Source organism: Calliphora vicina, chromosome 3, assembly GCF_958450345.1.
Source record: "Calliphora vicina chromosome 3, idCalVici1.1, whole genome shotgun sequence".
NCBI classification, from domain to species: domain Eukaryota; kingdom Metazoa; phylum Arthropoda; class Insecta; order Diptera; family Calliphoridae; genus Calliphora; species Calliphora vicina.
The window spans coordinates 48900437-48924550 of record NC_088782.1 but is presented as its reverse complement, the minus strand read 5'-3'; the positions used below and the strand labels follow the sequence as shown (position 1 = coordinate 48924550).

The 24114-nt window shown below is 31.7% G+C and overlaps 1 protein-coding gene across 1 annotated transcript in view; it reads left to right on the top strand.

The window, feature by feature from the left end:
* LOC135954476 (supervillin-like) overlaps nt 1-24114 on the top strand; it is a 364594-nt gene that overhangs the window by 83813 nt on the left and 256667 nt on the right. The window contains exons 3-6 of the mRNA XM_065504655.1: nt 5278-5672; nt 15879-16463; nt 21100-21728; nt 21812-21911. Coding sequence (XP_065360727.1) covers nt 5278-5672; nt 15879-16463; nt 21100-21728; nt 21812-21911 — 1709 coding nt within the window. The remainder of the gene's footprint in view (nt 1-5277; nt 5673-15878; nt 16464-21099; nt 21729-21811; nt 21912-24114) is intronic.

Genomic DNA, 24114 nt, shown 5'->3' with positions numbered 1-24114 from the left:
TTTTTATAAATAGTTTCGCTTTCTTTTTTTTCGTAATTTTTCAAATTCAATAATAGTTATTTTAATGTTTTTCTATGAAAACCTATTTTTCTTTGCAAAGTTTTTTAAGATCAATTTTATATAGACAAAAATGAGACATTACTTATTAAAATCGGTTTATACTTGCAAAAGTTATTAAACTTTTTCGAAAAAAGTTCCACAAAATTTACCTTGTAAATTAAAAATTGTACAAATTTTTTTTTTTTAATAGTGGGGACAAAATTCTAATAAAGGTGTTAATGAAAAGTTGAATAACTTTTACAATTTTCATCCGATTTGAATAATTAAAACGATGGTTTGTTAAGAACTAAATTTCCTTACATTGGTATAAATTTGTATAAGCTTCCATATCAAAATAAGCAATGAAAAGCAACTAAAATCAAAAAAGTTGATAAATTTTGTTTTTATTTTAGATATTCTTTAGATATTAAAAACAATACTTATGACTTACAAATGCATCAAAGAATGCACGTAATTTTAAAGCGCATTCAGTTTACTTTCCAACCCCGTTTAAAAATTTAAAGTCGGACAGGAACTGACTGAGTTACAAATCGATAAGTTGACGAACATCACTGAAAACGGTTTTTTTCAGAATAACTTCAGAATTTGAGAGTGTTTCTGAAATTTTTTGACACAATTTCTAATGTACTCGGCAAGCCCTATAACCCACACTAGGTCGTTTTCCAAGTTTTTTTCCATCGTAGCACCGTGTTATAAAACAAAAAATACAATTTAATAAAGTGTTTAAACTAGGGTATTCAATCGATTAACCGTTAATCGGTTAACCGATTAATTTTGGACGGTTAACTGTTCGAATAATTTAAAATTGCCGATTTTCAAATAACAAATAAACCGATTAATTTGTGTCGATTAACCGAAATTCCTTTTTTTTGCATTTATTTTGTTTGTATTTGTATTTTGAAATAAGTCTTTTATCAGAACTTAACAAAACTATTAAAAGTATTCACAATCTAAAACAATCCAAAAAGGACTCAAATGGATTTTTGATGCATAGAAAAAACTAAAAAAAAGAACTGAGATGTTGGATATTCTTTATCATGCTTTCGTTTTCTCCAACATCTACAATCAGCAAGAGATTTTTTTCCAAGTCAAGTGTTTTAAAATCTAAAGAAGAATCATTCAAATTATATTCTTTTTTAAAAAAAATGTTTAGTTCAGAAGATCTCACTATAATCCTAAAAAAACTCATATGTATGTTTTGGATCTCAAATACCATATTTGCAATTGTTGTTTTATTCGTGGTTGTATTTTCAATTTAATATTAAAATAGAAACTATTCGACGAATAATTTTAAATTAACCGATTATTAACCGAATAAATCTAAACCCCGATTAATTATTTGCTCGATTAACCGATTAAACCAGTAACCCGATTAATTGAATACCCTAGTTTAAACATAACTTTAATTTGATATCTTAATATAAGTTTTTTTTTTCGAAAAAGATAGCAGTAAAAAAGTAAAAATTACACAATGTTGCACCAAGAATATTCAGTGGTTCTCTTATAGCAATTTTGTGTTCTTGGAGTTCGAAAATACTTATACAGTCCAATTATGAATAAAAATTCCCCGGGAGTTTTTTCCCTTTTCCAATTTTTCCTATTCAAATTCAATGGGAAAAAATTCCCGGGGAATTTTTTATTCATAATTGGGCTGATAGTTTTTCTCGATCACTTCGATTAGTATTTTTTTTATTGATATTCTTAAAGTTACAACTTCAAAAAATTATAAGTATATTGTTTTGAAAATTGTTTATTTTATTAAAAATATATATGTTATTACCTACTTTCAAACAGTAGATACTCGTTTATGTTGAAAAAAAACTTAATTTTTTCACAAATTTTCATTTTCTTCCCGCTTTAAATTGATCGCGAGGAATTAAAAAATAATTTTCTGTTTCCAAGGTAAAACTAATTTCTCTCAAAAGAAAAATTTTTAAAATTAGTTTCTATAGAATATATTTATAATGTTTTTAAGTTGTAATTTTAAGAATACCGTTAAAGAGTGAGCCAGAAATAACTTATACTTGTATTAAGTTAAATAAAACTTTAAACGTTCATATAAAAATTCTCAAAAATATGTAAATTTATTCAAATATTGTTCAAATTCATTAAACATTAAAATATTGGCATATTACTCCCGTTAAAGATTTTATAGATGCTTCCGTTACCTTTTTGGACGAGGTGGTCCACTTATGCTTCAAAAATCGGACATGAGTTATTAACCGCATTGCGATCTGAAACATTCTGAACCTTATACCACTTCAACCCAGAATTAGCTTTGGCTCTGCACACTAAAGAATCAGAACATTTAACTTTACGAGCAGCTTTTCTGATAGAAGTCTTCGGTGCTTTTCGAAAGAGTTGTTCGACTTCTTTTGCCTTTCCAATATCTGTTAGACCCTTTTTTCTTCCTGATCCAGGTTATCTTTCAATGTTCAAGTTTTCATCATACTGTTTAATGGCTTTTTAAAGAGTGTGACGGACTCAAAATTAAATCTCGAAGGATTTATTTTTTAAATTTAAATTTTTTTTTTTAAATTTTAATAAAAAATGTTTTGTTTTTTAATTTTTTTGCTGAAAAAAATATTCGGGTTAATAAATATTTTTTCCGATTTTGATCCATTGTAGGTCCAACTTACTTATGGTCTTATATACGTCGTTGCAAAGGTCTTTGAAATATCTATCATTATATATCCATATTGTCTATCCTTAGGTCGAGGTTGTCCTGATTTTTTCCTCATATCTCAGCCATTTGTGGACCGATTTTGCTGATTTTAAATAGGAAACTTATCGAAAGCATGTCTAACATGTCTTTGATGTAAATATCCGATGAGGAAAAAACCAGGACAACCTCGTTTTTATACCCTACACCACCATAGTGGGAAATCGGTCCATTATTTCACCTAGCCCCCATACAAATGTCCCCTCGAAATTGGACTTTATCGGTAATAAATGCTTAATTTATCTATGTATCTACACAAATTTCGCTCCAAATAAGTTTTATATATACAAAATTCATGTCACCAAATTTTGTTACGATCGGTCCATAATTAGTCATAGCTCTCATGCTTCCGAAAATCACTTTAATATGCATAAATCACTTAAAAATGTTGGTATACACACAAAATTCAACATAAATAACTTTCATATAGACATAAATCACACGACCTAATTTTATGGTGATCGGTCCATAATTGATCATAGCTCCCATATAAGGCCCCTTCGAAAAATCACTCAAAAATATAAATTATTGATATTTTAAAAGAAAAATATTTTTACTCATTTACTTGGTGTAGGGTATTATATGGTCGGGCTTGACCGACCATACTTTCTTACTTGTTTTACCTATATCTGGATTACTAAGTCATTAATATAGACAATATGGATATCTAATGATAGATATTTCAAAGACCTTTGCAAAGACGTATATAAGTTGGACCTACAATTGGTCAAAATTGGAAAAAATATTCTTTCTACCCGAATTTTTTTTCACCAAAATTTTTTTTTTTAAATTTAAAAAAAAATTTAAAATAACAATTCGAAAAAAAAATTTTCAAAAAATTAAAAAAAAAATCGAAAAAAAAAATTTTTTTGTTTAACTAAAAATATTTAAAATTTGTATTTTGAAGTATAATTTGGTGAAGGGTATATAAGATTCGGCACAACCGAATATAGTTCTCTTAATTGTTATATATATACATAGATAAGTACTTGAATTTTTTGAAATAAAACAAAAAATTAAAATAGAAAAAAACAAAGACATTATTATTAATTTTACATGAAAATTAAATATTGTTATATTCAAAACTTATCAGAATTAAATTATACGACCATGATCTTAATGCCGAAAACGATCTTTTGACACTTACTTGCGTTGCCGATACAGAGTTTGCAATCAAGACGAGTTTCCGTAGCCATGAAAAAACTAATTTCATATTGTTTCAATACTCAATAAAATCTTCTTCAATATCTAGCCGTTTTTCTTTATAGTTATTAATTTCGTATAGTTATGATTTCATATTCAAAATTATCGTTAGTTTATACTAAAACAAACTTGACTGCATAGTGTTGGAAAATGAAATTAAATTAATGTAATTTAATAGTTTATTTGTAATGCGGCAGTTAGTCAGTGGTTTTAACTAATTGGTGAATTTGTTTGGGAAACAAATATTTCTGCTTCAAAAAATAAATATAAATAACGACAATATAAAAATCAAACATTTAAAAAGCTAAAATTTTATAAAAATCTACAATAGTTCAAAACGAACACAATTGTATCCTTGTCATTGTTTTCTGATATTTTCTTGTGCTTGCTTTTTTTCTTTAAATATTTAAAAATAACAGTTATTTTCGGTTACTGGCCAAAACTGAAACTAATAACGGAAATAATTTCGTATTCAACAGATCATAATATTAGAGACTAAAGGAACGTTCTTTTATTACATTATTGAAATATTTGAGGAAAATGGAGTCACAAAAAATCGAAAAATCTTTTCACCAAAAACCGAAAAGTTTTAATATTAAAAAAAAGAACAATTTAATTAAATTTTACTGTATAAATGGTTGACCTGGATCCGTGCCTAGAATAGTGGTTACTTTAAATATTTGCCCCTAATTCATTTTAGAAATATTACTGGGTATTTTCAAACCGTTGTGGAATATTAGGACCATAGAGAAACACAAGAGCGGAAACTAGAAAAAAACTCAAACAAAAATTTTACTCAAAATAATCACACATACGAGTGTTGTTTTTGTTTTCACATAGTTTTATTTACTAATACATTCTCAGCACTTAGGTTTTTGACAACTGAGTTATGTCTTTGACAGGAGAGTTTCCGCTCTATGTATATTTCTCTATGATTAGGACATTGTGACAATATGACATGATGGAGATCTTGTGAATCGTCCAATTATTTCCATTCACAATAATATTGTATATTTGAGTGAGTTAACAGAAGAAATCCAAAAAATCTTCCAGAATCTGGGAATTTTCTAGAACTGTTGTTTTTCTAAAATAATATAAAGTTTTGAACATATCTAAATAAAAACATCAAATAAAAGAAACGTCTCAATCATATCTAAATAAATATTAACAAATTGTTCAACAGACAGAATTTTCAAAGCCCTATTTATTTGTTAAACTATATTTAAAATAAATTCTTTATATAAAAAATACATACAATATCTCTAAAATATTATTTTTATTGTTTCTTTCAGATATATAACTCGTTCACAACGCGTGCAACAACAACAACAGACAAATGACTCAAGATCATCACCATCCGTTGTAAACTCCACAGCCCTAAATGCAACAGCGCAACAAGATTTGAACCCATCTACGAACTCTGAAACAAGAACAGTTGAAACCAACGGTCATACGATTAAAACGAACGGCGAAGATAAGGAACCAGAAGAAGAAGACGACGAAGAAATGACCAATAACTCGGGTAAAAAATCAAAGACGACAACGACTGCGACAGCAACCACAACAAATACTAAAGAATTAAAAATAAATATTCCACTAACAAGCGACACAACATCAACAACAAATATTGCAGCAACAGCAGCTACTGCTGCTGCTGTTCCCGACGCTTCATGTTCAAGTACTGCAGGTAAATTGTGAAGTTGTTGTAATTTCAATTGAAAACAATTTTCATTGTTGTTGCTGATAAATGCACGTTGTTATTTTTGTTTTCTTTCTTTATTTGTTTATTATTGTTGTTGTTCTTTATTTTTGTTTCTATTTATTTTTCACAAATGATTACAACTCTTTATTTGTTTTTTGTTTTTTTTTTTATTTTTGTATTTTACATTTCGTTCGTTGTTGTTGTTTTTTCATTATTGTTATTATTAATTATTGTGGCATGTTTTTTTTTTTTGTTTTGTAGTTGTATTTTTTTCTCATTTAATTGAGATTTTGTTGGACATTCTTATCGGTTGTTATTTTTTCTTTTGATTTTTCATGTGAAATTGTTTCTTTTGTTGACTTTTATTCGATTCGTCAATTTTAATTTCAATTTAAAATTAAAAAAATGTACGTATGTATGTAGTTTTTTATCAGTGTAAATATTTAACATTTTTAAATATTTATTCATAGTTTTATTTTTCATATGCATTTTCATTATATTTATGTATTTGTAATGTAGTTTTTTTTTAGTGATTTTTATATTTTGTTTATTCATTTGAACTCAAACAAGGTTTAGTTTAAATATCGAAGTCAGTGAACTTATAATGAAAAAAATGCGTATCGGATTAAGTTTAAATTAAGAACTGAGGGTCACCGTTACAATACTTAGGATAAATGTATATTCTGCTACTTCAGAATCTCTAAACATGTGGGTTATTCCGTAACATAAATACATTATTGTTCGAAATTGATCAGTAAGCATTTATCCTTCTGATGTTCATATGTATCTGACAGTTCCGTCAGTCAAGCAAACACCATCTCAAATCCACTAAGGCTGGACAATAACATAGAAGCTGTACACCAGTTTCCTCCTACTCCTAATTCTGACAACTTCTGCATAAGTTATTATATGAAATATTCAAATCCTGGCATGAAATCCGAACATGCCGTGATTAATGATCACAGATAATCGACCGATCTAGCAATCGACCTACGAAAATAATATTCAGGCCATCACGCGCTTGCTTTCATAAAAGTCTATCTCATTTGTGCGTAGTACTAGAGTCTTTCCTAAGAAGACGCTTACACCATAAAAGTGGTAACTGGGGTCCTCTTTGCTTTGTAGCCGACATGACATTACTTGGTGATCTTATATCTTTAGTTAGGAGATCTTCGGTAGGTATTCAAGGACGAAATTGGATCTCACATAAATACCCATATTATATTTCAGGTCTATCGAAGACGATACGAATATTAAACCTCAATCAATTAATGGCTCTGGTCCGTTCGTAATTGCAGAAAATTTGTGCATCACTAATGCCAAACTTGTAAGACTGAAGTAATGCACTCTTTCTTAACAGCTGAAATCTCATTCTGTAATACTGTATCTGATAGACACATTCATTCCTGTTCGTGCAATAGAATATAATCCACCAAGAATATAAATCACCTTCGAGCGGGTTAGTTTTCCAGGCAGCCGCGAAGTGAAGAAAAAAGATCAGCTCCCGTGTTATCTGAAAGTAGAAAGACAGAAATAGAAATGAAAAGAGAGAAGGAGACAGTCAGATGTGATTAAAAGATTGAAAAGTTTAGAGGAAGATGTCCGAAGAAAGAGGAGGAGATTTTTTAATTGCGTACCTATGAGTTAGCGGTTATTAGGTCACTCTATGGAGATCCCCATGTCTGGATTAATGCCCTCTAGCCTCATATTCGAGAGAAAGACTATTTAGGGAGCGATGTCTCAGAAACCTTAAGCTTAGATCTAATGCCAGACAGTGACAAAGAAGATGAAAAATTGTCTCATCCTCCTCCTCGTGTTGACAACTTCTGCAGAAGTCAAGCCAAGTCTCTTTTCATGGTTACCAAAAGTCATCACCCATATTTTTAGTCACGATAGAGACAATGAAGCCTCTATGAAAGATTTTGCAGTGCAATAATCAATATTTTCATAGATTTCCCGCAGATCGTCAAGTACAGTATCCAATGTTTCCCCGGTTTCAGTGTTGTCATTAATGTCAAAATTGATATGCTTGGCTATAAATGAACATGAAATCAGTTCATCGTGGTAGGAAAAGCCTTTAATTGTTGAAATCCCTAAGATTATTTGAAATGCCTTAGGATGGGTGTATTTTAGAAGATCACTCCACAATTTAGTGTTGGATGGGTTAATTGCTCAGGTCTCATCTTCAATATAAATAATGTGTTTGTATTAAACGACAGTTTCGAATCCAGGATAACTCCTAGATATTTTGTGCTATCCAGAGAGACAGTGGAGATATAGGGAGCTTGTATTTTCTCCTGGATCATAAAAATACCGTTTAGCTAGGATTTAATTGGACTTAGATCACTTTCAGAGCTTCTAGCTTAAATTGACCGCAATGCCGATCCCATTCTTTGGGAGATATTATCCAGATACTGCCATGTGGTTGATGTCTCTAACTTTATTAACAAGCTTTTTTCCCACTTTTCTCCCGGATAACAAAGCATTACCGACCGGGATCCGAAGCATTTATTTCGTAGGATTATGGTTCATTTATTGTCATAGCTATTATATTGCAGTCAGCGGATTGGAAGCTAAAACATGTATCTTGTCGTCTTCCATAACGAGTCGTTAGGTGACGGAGTCCCGAAGATTTATCTTGCCGATTATTCCTTGGTAAAAACCTTATATAGAGACGAGACGTCATTGTCAAAAATCTAAGTCTGTTGTCCTCTTGCAACAACAAGAGTCAATGTATTTTGTTGTTTTATCAGACATATATTTTTTGTATTTTTGTTTGACAAATCGGAGTGTCTCGTTTCGAATTCCAACCGCAAGTTGTTATCCTAAATAACTAGTCATAGTGGACTGACATTTGCTACTCTTAGTCAATTAACAGTAGTTTGGCGATTGAGAGCTGAAAATTTGTTTTTTCGTATTGTCTATTGCCAAGATCCGAATAACTATTCTTAGCAGAGCCCCAGAAGACACAAGACAAGACACGGTGATAAATAAGATTTCAAAGCAATCAGATTTGAAAGATCTGAAAGGGCTAAGCATATCGTAAATGTAAACAAAAACTGCATCACACTTAATCAGGCGCGTATCCACGTCAACCATTTGGGGGAGAAAATTTAAATTTGTTCTATATTTTTCTTTGTATTCCTTTTTTTATATGAAAACTTTTCGGTTTTGGGGGGGGAATTTCCTTTTTCACCCCTCTGGATCCGCGCCTGCACTTAATGGATACACAAATTTAAGTTACAAGGTGTTACCCCACCTGATCAGCACATTCGAAAATTTTAATACTTTATGCGAACGTTTATATAAGAAACATTCGAAAAATAATATCACAAACGATTCGAAAAATGTTCTGCTTTTTCTCAATATGTATGTGGTAGCAAAACCTTCATTCACCAAGGTTCGAGAATGACATAAACAACGAATCATCGTACTTTATTCGAATGTTACTTTTGGAAGCATTTGAGAAGGACTATCGAAAATGATTCGAAAAATGTTAACGGAAATATTCGAAAAACGCTATGAATAACGAATAATTTGCGAATATTTTGAGTATTTTTCGATAATTTTACAAACATGACGTTAAGCCTGTTGCTTCATCCAGATCTTAATTGTTTCAGAGCGACTCCTGTTTTACGCGGCGTCTGCTATCGGTAGTGGGCGACCTCTAAGTACGGCATTCAAGCGGTATCCGCGGAATTGATGGAGTCTCTATGAATGTCGTTCAAAGCTGTGATTAAATGGTTTCTACACATACCTCTGTATGCTCTCCTCGTATTTTCATAGGTCCTGTCTGACATGCCTCGGGGGGACTCCAACTGTGTGATGTCGAAGTTTGGATGACTCCACAGCTGACATCCCAGAAGGAACTGTTGCGTCAATATGACGTTATGTTCTTTGACCCGTAGAACCTTAGTTTCCTCGTGAAGTTGGTGTTCGGAGGTTATTTGACAGCTTTGAATATTTCTCCACTACGTATCTCTCAACGAAGGCCACCACACTGGAGCAGCATAGTTTAGCACTAATCGGCCAATCATCTTGAAGGTTGCTAGCATGGTTTATTTGTCCCTGCACGAAGTGTTGCCGGCTAGTGCCTTGAGGTTCTTGTTTTTAATTCGCAGTTTATGAGTGATTGCAATGGTGTGTGCATAAATATAGATATATATGTAGGTCAACAATAAAGTATCATCCCTTTCTTAGATGATTTTCCTTTCGTAGATTTATTTTACATGCATACATACATTCATATTATTTAAACGTAACACAAATTCAAAACAAATTGGAATAAATTTACAAAATCTCGTAAATATGTGACCTGTATAACCAGGCCAATAAACAAAAAAATATTAACATGTTAAATTAATGTAAGTTTACATGTAATTACGTCTAATATTTCAACGTTATCTTAGGAAACCAAAAATTTTCACACATTTTTAATTATTTTTCAATATTTGTCATAAATTATGTCATTGGTAACAATACCTTCTTATTATTGTTGTTGTTTTTGTTGTTATTGCTATTCGAGGTATTTAATAACAATAAAAATATACAAATAAATTTCTTACAAAATATGACATTTTTATGGCTTCCAGCTAATTTCTCAGTCATTCTTCTCTAAAAACACAAACATACTGGCTCGAACCATGATACTAAATACATAACTAATGTAATAATACATAATCATAAACCAAGCTTTTCTTCCCTATTTCTGTGTTGTATTTTTGAATGTCTGTCTGTCTTTATGTCTGCTTGTCAGTCAAGTGTTTTGAATATTTTATTAACCCTACTTGATGTCAAGTCTGACTGTATGTCTGTCTGTCTTTTTTGTACGACGACTATCTGTTTGTCTGCCTATATGTTTATCTGTCAAACGATAGATGGATGGATGCCTCATACTTAATAGCGGCAACTACTGCAACCACAAGTCAAGCCAACCCAACCAGCGAACTAAGTAATGTGTCTGTCATTTATGCAAATTTAACAAAAAAAATTAAACAAATAAATAAATCAATAGATACTCTTTCTTACATATGACTTGAAACGACGATCATTTAAAAACAAACATCAACTAAAAAAAAATTACGGAGCGTTTTGATTAAAACACAAAGCTGCCTATTAGTTTTTACTTTTTTTTAAACAGACAATAAAAGTGTTTATTTGTCTTTTTTTCTCTTGAAAAACAGAAAAAATAAATTAAAATGTCTTTAAAAGTTGTTAGTTTTTTTTTGAAACTTAATAATACACATGTGTAGTTTATTATTAAATATTTTGTTTATTTTGTTTTGTATTTGTTTTGCAATAATTATACATTTACACGTTTCAATCTTTTTAAATCCTAAAAATTAAAACAAAAAAATAGTGTATTTTATTTATCTAACTAAAAAACTGGTTCAGCATTTAGGTTTCCGTGTATTGGATTGAAAACGTGGTGGAGCTAAACAAATATTTCAAATTTCAAATGAATTGAAATAATGCTAGTGACATAACCGTTTTTATTAATAAATAGTATGGGTATTTATTGTTTATTAAACCTCTTTAATCCCAATACTTCAACTAGTGTTTAAAAATCAAAACCGATTAAACTTGATTTTTATTAATGGATTAATAATTAGTTTTGAAAAATTATGATTTTTCCTAATTTGTGACCATTGTTGATGAATTTTGTTCAATAGGTTTGTAATAGAAAATGTATAAAGAAGATCATTTGCTAGAAAAATTTAAATATATAATTGGAATCTCTCTAGACTAACGGAATAACTAAGGGTTAGCTCAATATGTGGCAGCATGTACTGGGTTTACTATTGTCTCTAACAAATCAATAGAGTCCGACCGATACTGGTATTTTAGGCCTAAATCAGATCCTTTTTTCATTTTGGACTCTATTGAACTTGTACCTTCATATTGAACATAAAAATGTTTTTGAGGGAGCAGTTTTCCCGAAAGAAGTGATTGTTCAAGACAGAGACTTCGGTCATCTGTTCTGTACAGGGTCTTCGGCGAACTGTTCAATATAGAGACTTCGGTCAACTTTTCAAAACAGAGGCTTCAGACAATACAGAGACTTCGGTCGTCTGTTCAGTACAGGGTCTTCGGCGTACTGGTCAAGATAGAGGCTTCGGCCATCTGTTCAAGACAGAGGCTTCAGGCAACTGATTTATACAGAGACTTCGGCCGATTGTTCAATACAGAGGTTTCGGCCGACTGTTCAATACAGATGCTTCGGCCAACTGTTCAAAACAGAGACTTCGGTCATCTGTTCAAGACAGTGGTTTCGGTGAACTGTTCAATACAGAAACTTCGGTCGTTTATTCAGTACAGGGGCTTCAATCCAACTTAAATATTTTGTACCAGCGGTATAAATAAAAAGGATTTAAACTCAAAACTAGTCTTATGATTGTTACCTCGAGAGGAACATGTCCTAGTTATAATATTTTATATGAAAGGGACTTTGTACTGCACTAGTCCCTATACACAACATAGCGTTGACCTAGGAGAGGGACTTTTACACACTCTGTGGCAGGTCACGATATTAATTTAAACAATTTTTTTTCCTAACAATATAAGCCCCCATTTTTAAGTTGACTTGTTATTTCTTAACTTAAAGTTATACTGTCTGTTAAAATTATTTTTCTGTGAAAACATTCAGTATAACTGTTAGTTAAAAAAATAACTAGACATTGTGAAAATGGGGTCAGTGTATTCAAATTTTAAATTCGTTGATAAATTGTTAACTTTTTGCTGCAAAGTGAATGTAAAATGTTCAAATGGTTTTGAACCACCATTTGGGAAATGAACTCATACAATGCATTGTGTTGGAACTAGGAAAAACGGTTATGGAAGAGAGAGAAAAGAGAAAGTTATGTTTGTGGGTATTCTAATTGAACCTACATTTAAAGTGACCGGAAAGACTTAGCAGGAAGTTTTTTCCATATACTACGTTCAGTACGACTAAAGAACGAATGGTCCACTGGTCAATCAAACACAAAGAGATGATTTCATTATCGTGTCGCGCGTTTAAAATCTACACTGTTCGCATTACCCGATTCAGAGATTGTCACAAGATTCTGGTTAAGCGAATCATACATGTTTTGCCTCATGATACCAAACTCCAACAAACTCGGTCTCAGTAAAGGGTATTCCAATAGGGACTTCCGAACTTTGACAGTTGTTAGCGGTCATATTTTTGAAGCTACATCTGTAGAATTGCCTGTCATTTTTTCAGCGTTTTGTAGCGTTCTACAAAACGTGCAAATTATAAAATTGCGTTATCAAAATGGATGGTTCTGTTCAGGGAACGTTCCGTGCGCTTCGCCCACTTTTCAACAAACAAAATTGTCGAATTTGGGACGATACCAATACACAAGACATCCTGGGGCGTCAAATGCATCCCGAAAGAGTAAACGTTTGGTGTGGATTTGGGACGTAATCAGGGTATAGAGGCCAGGTTTTCGAATGCGAGCGCTATAGATCGATTTCAACAAACAAAATTGTCGAATTTGGGACGATACCAATCTAGAAGACACACAAGAGCGCCCAATGCATCCCGAAAAAGCAACCGTTTGGTGTGGATTTTGGACGTTATCGGTCCATATCGGCCAAGTCATTACCTGCGAGCGCTATAGGTCGATGATAACCGTTTGGTGTGAATTGGATGATATGGACACCAACTACATTTACAGCACGCCGCTACGTGCCACAAAGCTCATGCCAATTTGGACATTCAGCATGAGCGATTTGAGAACATGGTAAAGTCAAGTGGAAGTGATTTGAACCGAGATTGGTCGATTTGACTCGGTTTTCTTGTGTGACTTTCTTAAGTCGCCGGTTTATACGAATAACCCCTCAAAGTCAACATAACCCATGCCATCGGTCAAATTCAGCATGATTTATGTGCCAGAATCTTGAAAAATTTGACAATTCGGATTTGTGGAAATGGTCATCTCACATGGAGGTAATTTGAACTGGACACCGAGATTGGTCGATTTGACTCTTAGACTTTTTCTTGTGTGGTTTTCTTAAGTCTGCAATTGAATAGATGGAGTTAGAAGTTTGATGTATAAGGTCATTTAGAAGAATAAGAAATAGATGATAAGAATGAACTTAAACTTGTTTGATGAGATTGATAAACATTGAAAGTGTACTTTTTTCTAAATTTGCTTTATATTTGTCAAACAATGCCACATCAACCTGCTCTTTTGAAAGCGATCATACAACCGAATGAAATATTTGTTTTGTTTATGTTTGAGAATTCATTCTTTATAGAATTAATTCCTTATTGAATTATTAAAGTTTTCATTAATTTAAATGCATTATACAATTTTTTATCTCTTAAACATTCCATTAAAGAATTGATTTAAATCAACATTCCGAACACCCCAGATATCTGACGAACTCAAATCTGGTATCGATATCTCAAATATTCGTTCGAGAATTTTGGTATTGAAAATCAGTGCTTAGTCCACAAAAAAAACAAGATAAAAGTGTTCATAGAGCTTGATCCAAAATCAATAGTTCTAGAATGACTATAACCAGAACCATTTCAGATTCTTTGATAACAACCATAGAACTAGTGATATCGGAACTAGTTCTAGAACCCATTCCAAAGAACAATGATGTAATTAAGTTCTATTGAGTTTAATAGGAATGAGTTATTTAGAACTAGTTACATATTGGTTTTAGACTAGTTCTATAGAAAACAAAATAATTCCGAACCAACTTTTAATTTAGTAAATTTTATTTGTTAAACAAAAATAATTGAAGAAAACTGCAATATAAAATGTTGTTCTTTAATAAGGATGAACAAAAATTGGACGAATCTATTACAAAAATTGCATTAGGTACATTAAAAAATAAAACCGAAATATTTTTAAGAGGATCGATCGTAGGCATTTAAAAAGGCGAATGCAACAAACGTTGATCATTTTAAAATATTATTTTTTGTAATGCAATGAAAGAAATAAACATTTCCTTTACTGGTTCCCAAAACTAGTTCCAAGTATGACAATTACAAATAAAAACAGTGATGGAAGAACTAATTCTAGAGCCGTTCGCTTCTCTAGAACTAGTTGCTAGGGTGGCAATTCTAAACAAAAATCATTGATTAGAACACTGATTCCAGAATCGTTTTAAGGCTACTGACTTCGAAACGATTCCGAAGGTGACTATTAATGAGTACTGGCTATAAACATGCTTTATAGAACTAGTTCTGGAATAAATATGGTTTTTCCTGGGTACAAAAATTGTATGTTTTGAAATAGAAAAAAATTTTGATGAACAAAACTTTAACTGCTAACATGATAAAATATTTCAAACTGAATAGAATTTGCATATTATATTTGAATTAGTTTATAAAGATTTCAATTTAATTATTTGGACAAGTCTCATGTAGTTTATACACAATGGGAGGCCATTTATTTGTTTCCTGAGTGGCCACTTTACATACTTAATGAAAACAAAAAAAACTCCCCTAAAAACATTTCAAAAACATAATTTCGAACACACACTTGAAACAGAAACTTCCCATTATTGATATTATTGAATCGCAATGATTCAATTGAAGATGTTAAAGGAAATTGTTTTTTTTATTGAAGATACTGACAGATTTCATTTTCTAGCATTATCTCTTCATTTTATTTATTATCAATATTGTACTTCTACTCGATTGTTTATCATTTAAATGCTACGCACTTCTAAATATTGACAGATATATTCATACGTTTAAACAATAAGTTATTTTTAACCTTTTTTTTCTACACCAGCAAAAAATCATTTATCAAATTGTAGATATTTTTTGTATTTTGTTTTCTTCTTGAGATCATCAACATCATCATCATCATTATTATTAAAATTAAATATTTGACAGCTTGAAGCTAGAATAATTTAACTATTTTTTTTATACTGTTTGTTTATGTTGATTAGAAATATGCCAAAAATACACTTGGAGAAAGAAATGAATGTTTGTTTTTAATAGATGATTTAAATTTCTTTTTATAGAAACTCAAAATTTCAGTTTTGAATACATACCATTTTATAAACATTGTAAAATTAAACAGGCTTTTAAGCAGGATTTAAATTAATTCTCAAAAGTTTATTCGATTGATTTGGTTGTGCCATTTACTTATAATACCCCCCCCCCCCCTTAAAATTACATATATATCGAATATTTAAAACAAAATTTATAATAATCTTTAGCTTCTTCCTCTGCCTGCCCAACAATGTCTGCCTTGCATCATAAATTAATGGAGCACCATCATCATCACCATCATCAAGTGCAACAAACTGTTCCCTTGCAACAACTTAAAATTTCCAATAAACACAATTATATCAATGCAAATAATTTTAACAATCATTTAAATCTTATTAATATTAACAATAATCACAACAATTGTAATAATAATTATGCCACGCCCACTGCTTCATCAGTACTCAAGCAACGCAAGCAAAATTCTAGCGCAAATTGTTCTTCTACTACTACTTCTTCAACTGCAATTCTATCACCATCAAAATTTCGCAAATGTCCTCTATCACCGCTTATAATCACCACAAATGCACCATTGTTTTCAACCACTTCATTGTCATCACCCTCACAGCAATTGGTGACTACAATGCAGCCGCAAACGCAGCCACAGACACAGCACTTTGTCAAATTATCACCGGCCAGTCCTGTACTGGGTTTAACTCTTTCACCACTATCGCCAAATTCTTCTTCGACGTGCTCCTCGTCAGTGCATTTAGTGCGTACCACGAAAACCACACGTTTACGTGCCGCCGCACTGGGTGAGTTCTCTTAATTCACATACACTGAAAATAATTTTTTAAACAAAAAAAAAAAACTTTGTTGGTTCCTGTTCTAAAGCTTAGAAATATATTAATTTTGTTATCCAACAACCCTAAATTAATATTGTGTTTGGAAATTAAATTCCCTCCTGTTCCTGTCCTACCTTTAATTTGTTTTTTTTAGAGTGCATAAACGATTTTGTACAGTGTAGTTTAGTGGCTAAATAAATTACATTTTAATTGCTCATACAATTTTACTAATTATTGGTTTATTTTTTAAAAAAAAACTTATTTTATTGGTTCGAAATGAGTTCGAAAATAATATTGTATCTCGTCTGCTGTTTAATTTAACCTACCTGTTTAATATTTGTAAATGTTTAACCCATAATATTCTAAAAAATATAAATTAACAACTAATTTATAATAATTTATTTCAAAAATATGCCAAAGCGTTGTTAATAATTATGTATATTGAGGCAAGAGAAGATTTGCGTGTTCAATGTTGCTTTTTAGGTCAACATCAATATTTAACATATTTTAATAAATTGATGTTCTATTTGAAAATCTCTGTCAGCAGCCAAGTAATTTTTTAATAAATTTAATTGGTAGTAATTAATCTCATCACAATACATTCTGATGTGGAAATAAATAGACTGTTTTTACTTTTACTATAGAGTGTATTTACTATATAGATTTAAAAAATCAATTCATTGCAGTGATTTAATTGACACATCATACTTGTGTTTATTTCAACGAATATCACACTCAATTCTTATGTCAAGATCATGAATAACTTCTGATTCTTTTACACCAACCCAGACAAACAAATCATTATTTCAAACAGTATGAATAATTTTACAAGTGCTGAAATTAGAGTATCCAAAACCGAAAACCGGTCAACCGTTTTTTTTCATCTTTGTAAATTTCACCGGTTTCGGCTTTTTTAACATTTCGGTTTTTTGACAAACCGGTTTTAATGAAATAAATTTTCTAAAGCTCACTCAAACATATTTATGAAAAACTTTGATACCATTTTTAATAATATTGATTTATTTTATAGAAAATTGTCGCCTTTGACAATATTTCGTAAAATATATAAAATAATTGCATAAAGATAGACCAAAACCGGTTTTTTAAAAAAAACACTTTTTCGGTTAAACCGGAAACCGGTTTTTCAAATTTGCTGGTTTTTTGGACACTCTAGCTGAAATATTTTAAAACAGCAGTAACTTAATTAAATCAATCAAAGTGAATGTCCCATCAATTATGGCTGGTACAATATTCTATTATTTATAAAGAGCATGCGGCAAACATCGTTATATAGTGTAAAAAACAGTTTCGTACTAAATTAAAGAAACTGTTCAACCCGTTTCATGAATCTAGTACGAAACTTTCGTTGTCGTAAAACGCCTACGCTTACATGATAAGGCTGAATATATACAGTACACTTTGATCGGAAATTATATACACACAGCCTCAAAAGTGAGTAAACACCCACGAATTTTTTGATTTTTTTGGATCATGAAAATCATTAAATTCTGACTTAAATCTTTTTTTTCCACAACCAAATCTATTATTTAACTCAATCTCCAACAAACCGAAACATTAAAATTTTAATCGATGAATAAATTTTAGGATTATCATTATCTTAAAAAAATATCAAATATTTTTTGGTGTATACTCACTTTTGAGGCTCACTGTAGCTAAGAAAACCAAAAAAAATTTCGATCTCTCTCTCTCGAACTGTCTGTTCGAAATACAACCCGAAGTCCCAACTAATTAGATATATAGTAGATTCAGCAGATGTTGAACAGCTCTTAAGTGAAAAATAAATTAAAACAAGTAAGAGAGCTATATTCGGCTGTGCCAATTCTCATATACCCTTCACCAAATTATACTTTAAAATAAACAATTTAAATATTTTTAGGTAAACAAAATTTAAATAAAATTTTGTTTTAAACAATTTTCTTTTCTATAAGTGAAAAATGTATGACAAACATTTTTTTATAATTTATTAATACAAAAAATTGTAAGATAAAAACATTTTTTGGTGAAAAAAAAATCGGGTTAAAAAATATTTTACCCGATTTTTATCCATTGTAGGTCCGACTTACAAAATAGCCTTATATACGCCGTTGCAAAGTTATTTGAAATATCTAACAATAGATATCCATATTGTCTATATTAATCACCCCTATCGCGAATCTATATTTCATATGAAATTTGTTCGCTTTTCCTTTTTTGTTCAACAATTTTCCCCATGTTGTGAAATTTTTAGATGGAATTTTGTAAACAATAAACAGCTGTTACGAACAAAATTAACTATTGTGAATGAAAAGTTCATGGGAATATCACGATAGCAATTTTCTCATTGAGTTAAATGGATATTTCATGGGAACAAACATTGTTAATGCCGATAGGGGTGAATGACTTAGTAATCCGGATAAAGATAAAAAATCGAGGTTGTCCTGGTTTTCCCTTATATCTCATACATTTGTGGGCCGATTTTCTTGATTTTAAATAGCAACCGAACCGAGTCTATAGGGGATATGTTCATGTATCATATACATACATATGTTATTTGTGGGCTACGGAATATAGATTTCATGGCTTTATAGACTCTACTATCTACAACTATCCAGAATATATATACTTTGTGGGGTCGCAAATGAAAAATGTAGAAATTTCAAACGGAATGTCCAAACTTATATATACCCTTGCCACTCATGGTGAAGGGAATAAAAAGAGTGGCAATTCCAAAGATCCACCAAACCCATAATTAAACTAAAATATTGAATAAAATACAAAAAGATTGAACGCCGAAAGTCTCCATCAAATATTAAATATCTAGATAACCAAATCCGCTATCAGATTACTCACCATGGCAAGCCACATAAAATCTCAGACAACCTTTACGAAACTCAAGTTTGTGTTAATCTGTTCTAAAATGTATGTATTTACCCCGAACATATCAATTTCCTCTGGTATCACTACTACAGTAAAAATAAGTAGAATCTGACCGGAACCTGGGTTTTCTGCCCGAAAGGAAGAACGAATCTGAAGTGAAGAGTATCCAAGAGAGTGCATTCTGAATCGATCGAAACAAATAGCACTTTATTCTAAATAGTTTTTAACAGGTATCGCAACAAGTGGCCTAGGGTTGTCATGATGGAATATTACGGTTTCATGTCCGTATATTATGAGCGTTTTTCGGCTCAAACGAATCGGCTGCGATCGGTACAGGTTCCCTGTGATGGTCTGGCCAGATTTCAACAGCTCGTAATAGATAGGATCATTTTGGCCCCACAACATACAGAAGATTACCTTATCGCCATGGATATTTGGCTTTCGAGTCGATTCGGCTGGTTGGCCGGGCTTCATATATAATTACTTACGCTTTGTGTTCTCGTAATGTAACCATTTTTCATCGCAAGTAATGATTCGGTGCAAAGATTATTTTATTGCGAGTATCGTTTCAGAAATACAAAACCGTCTTTCAAGCTCTCTCACCTTCAATTCGTATGGTACCCAATTTCCCTGCTTTTTTATCAAACCTGCTGCTTGCAAACTTTTTGAAATTGCTGATTGAGTAGCTCTCAATGTTTTTGCAAGCTCTTGTTGTGTTTGTCAACAATATTCATGGAGTAATTCCTCCAATTCTCTTGGTATTCAAACTTGTTTGGCTGGGTCGGGGCGATATTTGTCTTCCGTGTCAAAATCACCACTTCTGAACCGCACAAAGCATCTCTCGCACGTTGAAACCGATGGAACACATTCATCATAAGCTTTGGTGAGCAATCTGTGTGCCTCAGCGGCACTTTAAAAATTAAAGAAGTAAAGCATAACTTCCCGCATATGACGCTTTGTTGTTACAAAATTGACATTTTCGAAATAAAAAATAACTTTGCTGTTTACACTATAATGTTCAATAACTAAGTGAGAATAAATGACAGATATGTACCCTTCAAAATGACAATATAAAATTGAACGCAAATTTGTTTAAACATAACCTCAAATTTAAATACCACTTATAAGCAATGATTGTATTCTTACTAAAATGTTTAAAATATTTATCTATATTAATATTGAAAAATATGTATCTGGAGTTGATAACAATTATCCTAAGTACACTTTTTAAATAAATTTGATGACTACAGGAAGCTTTGTAGCAATTACGAATATTAACAAATTGTGAGTTAAGGTTTAATGGATAGATAATAAACTAATTAATGGTTGAATTTAATATGAATTTATTTTTTAGTAAAAAATCATTAAAAACAAAAATAATGCAAATTAGTTTGACATAGGGGTGCCGTTATAATACACACATATTAGCCATAATAATGGTTATTAATAAAATTATATGAAATTAGTTCATATAACTTTAGTCTAGCTCTTACCCAGTTTAGTACTTAACAATAATTTGACTAATTGTTTTCTAAAACACCTTATCAGTTGTATAACTCTAGCTTTTACTCCTATCCTTTCCTATTTCGTTCTCTCTCTCTCACTGTATAACCTTTTTTATTAATTTTTTACTAAACATCTGTGCCTATTAAAACCTTGTAAAACTAACCTCTGAATGTATGACTTATTTCCCTCCTTTTGTTTTTTTTTATTTGCCTTTCCCCCACAGACAAGAAAAAGGACGAAGAAAAACAACAGCAACGTTTTACCTCCCCAACATCACCTAAACCACAACCACATCACACACCATCCAATCGACGTGCTTCTCCCTCCAGCACCTGTTCGGATAATCAGAAATTAACTAGTGGCTCTGAAGCTGAACATCACAAAATGTCCTCGGCCAATAGTTCGCCTACACATCGTGGCAATAAGAAACTGGTAGCCTCGGTTTCGGTCTCAATGAAACAGAATCTTAGTGAAACCCATTGTACCGCCTCCCGTTCGAATAGCCTACGCTCGAATGCCACTTCACCCAAATCTCCCAAACAGAAAATACAAAATAGCAACACAGAATGTACGGTTAAAATAACAGCCTCGCCCAAGGCGAAAACTAAATCGTCTAGCAGCCCAAAAACCTCACCTCAGCATATCAATAATGATGATGAAATCGATGCTGATTTCTTGGAAATTAATGATTTGCCCATAAATCCATTGGATAATGATGAGGGTAGTACGTCCACCAGGCCACGTTGTTCTACCATGTACACCGATTCGGATAAGTCGAAATCATCGTTGAGTAATGGCGCTCAAAATAATGAGAAACTTTTGGAATTGAGTCCGGTGCATAAAAGTAGAACTGTAAGTTAATATTTATTTAGATGCGTTTGAAATTTTTGTAACTAATTTTTATTTATTGTTTCCGTGGCTTGTTCGATATATAGTCAAATAGATCGCCCAGACGTACTGAGGATCGTGATAAGTCTTCGAAACGTAAATCAAATTTAAATCGTTCGCAGAATGAAGAGGCAACACCAGATGGTGGTAAGTTGATTGGAATTTACGTTTATCTTTGGTAAAATTTTAGTAAAAAAAAAATTAAACAGCAAATTCATTTCGAATACAAAAATATTTGGGATAAATACAATCTAATTAGAAAGTAAAAACTAAGATCTTCGGTCAATATTGAAAATGTTTATTTAATAAGAAAATGACACTACACGAACGCGTTCATCTTTTCCTGATTTAGAATCAAGGATATTCATATTTAAAAACAAAAGCTTAAAAATGTTCCTCTTTTTTCCTGTATACATTTTTTATTTTAGCTTTTATTTTAAAACATTTGTTCAATATAAATTTATTCAAAATATTGGCCATTGTTAGCTTTGATCTTTTCCCATCTTAACATATGGATGCTCATTTTTTGAGGCCAAGAACAAATCCAGCCAATATCGAATACTCTGTTCCAAAGTGCCTCACTTATCCCTGAGAAAGCATTCTGCTTCGATCGAAACAAGTAGTAATCGGACGTGGCAAGGTCTTGACTATAAAGCGGGTGAGGCAATAAATTCTAAATTGAGAAATTTTCTTCATTCGAATAAAAAATATTTTTTTCCTCGATTATATGAAGTATCCACCATATGAGGATCTAAATATCCTTTAAATTTCACAACAATCCATTCAGTGGTTTAGGTGTATTTGATTAAATGAACTTATATTGTCCAATTTATTTCAGATATTCTTGATTTTATCGATTACGTACAAACACTACAAACCTATTATTAATGTAGTATGCTGATCAGTTCCAGTTTCCCAACAATAATTTTGAAATCAATACGAAATTATTTCGTTTTAACTTAAACCTTGCTTAGAGTGATATTTTATGCCAAATGAATTGCAAATGTAGGTATCTTTATTGATATTTAACAACAAGCTAAGTTCTGAGACACCAGCTCTTCCAGTTACCAACCTTTTAACACTTTGTCAGTATATCTTCCATGTCGGATACTGAACAAGGAACCTCATTGCCTTTCTTTCGGAAAGATAGTTTCGTCCCATTTACTGCTTTTTTCGAAATAATTTTAGGGCTGCAAAGCTTTTGTTGAAGTCTGAGATGGTAAACTTGATATTGAAGATCTGATCTCAAACTATTTCAAGATGAAATAGAGTCAATATTAATGATTGCACTAAGAAGGATCTAAGTTCTCATTTGAATCAGCTGATTGTGACAGGTCTCTCAAAAGTAGAGCAACCACAATTCTGATAACTTTAACGATTTTGTAACATAATATAGATTATTCTTACATTCAACTCAAATGAGAACTCAAATAATTTAAAGGCAATTTGAAATGGCTTTATTCTGGGCATTCGAATTCATAGTTTTCAATTATCGAGAGAAGCAATCAAGTGCCTTGGTATTTTAAAACAGCCTGGGAGTTAATCCACTCAATTCGAACTCCTTGTCATTTACATCACCTAGGTTAGGTTAACAGGCAGTAGCATGATAGAGACAGGAAAGGGAGCAGCTCACTTGAGTCCAAACAATAGGTCCCTTTGTGTTACCTGAAAATAGAAATAAAAGAGGTCCAGATAGAGATGACAATAGAAGGGGAAAGTCAGATAGAATAAAGGAGTAGAAGAAGTAAAGAGGAAGGAGATGAGAAGAAGAGAGTTGAGGAGAATATTATGCACCATGATGGATATTAGGTCACTCCTATTCCTGGTATTCCTAATGAAGGCATTGATGCACTCTAACTTCATGTCCGAAAGCTCAGAAAGACTATTTAAGGAACGATTTCGCAGAAACCTGATGCGTTGATCTCCTAATGCCGGACAATGACAAAGAAGATGGAAAATGGTGTCATCCAAGCAGGCCAAGTCTCCTCGAATGGTTGGCTAATATGGAGTGTCCGGTATCATCGCCCCTACATTACTTAAGCTGGGTTTTCCAATACACCCTAATCGGCGATGATAACGAAACTGAAAAACGTTGGTGTTCGTCACCGTCTCGTTTCTGAATTGTTTTCGTTTCAGTTGGGTGCGTTGCGGCATAAAACAGAAACGAAATTATTTTTTTATTTTGGATGTCGAGAATTTCATTATTTTTGACAAAATCTATTATTTTTTCCTCTTCCAATAAAGAAAATTTATTTTTTTTATTCATTTTGATTTTCTTTAAATTTGAAATAAAAAAATAATTAATATAATTTCGTTCCTACAGCACCGAAAACAACATACTTGAAGTTGT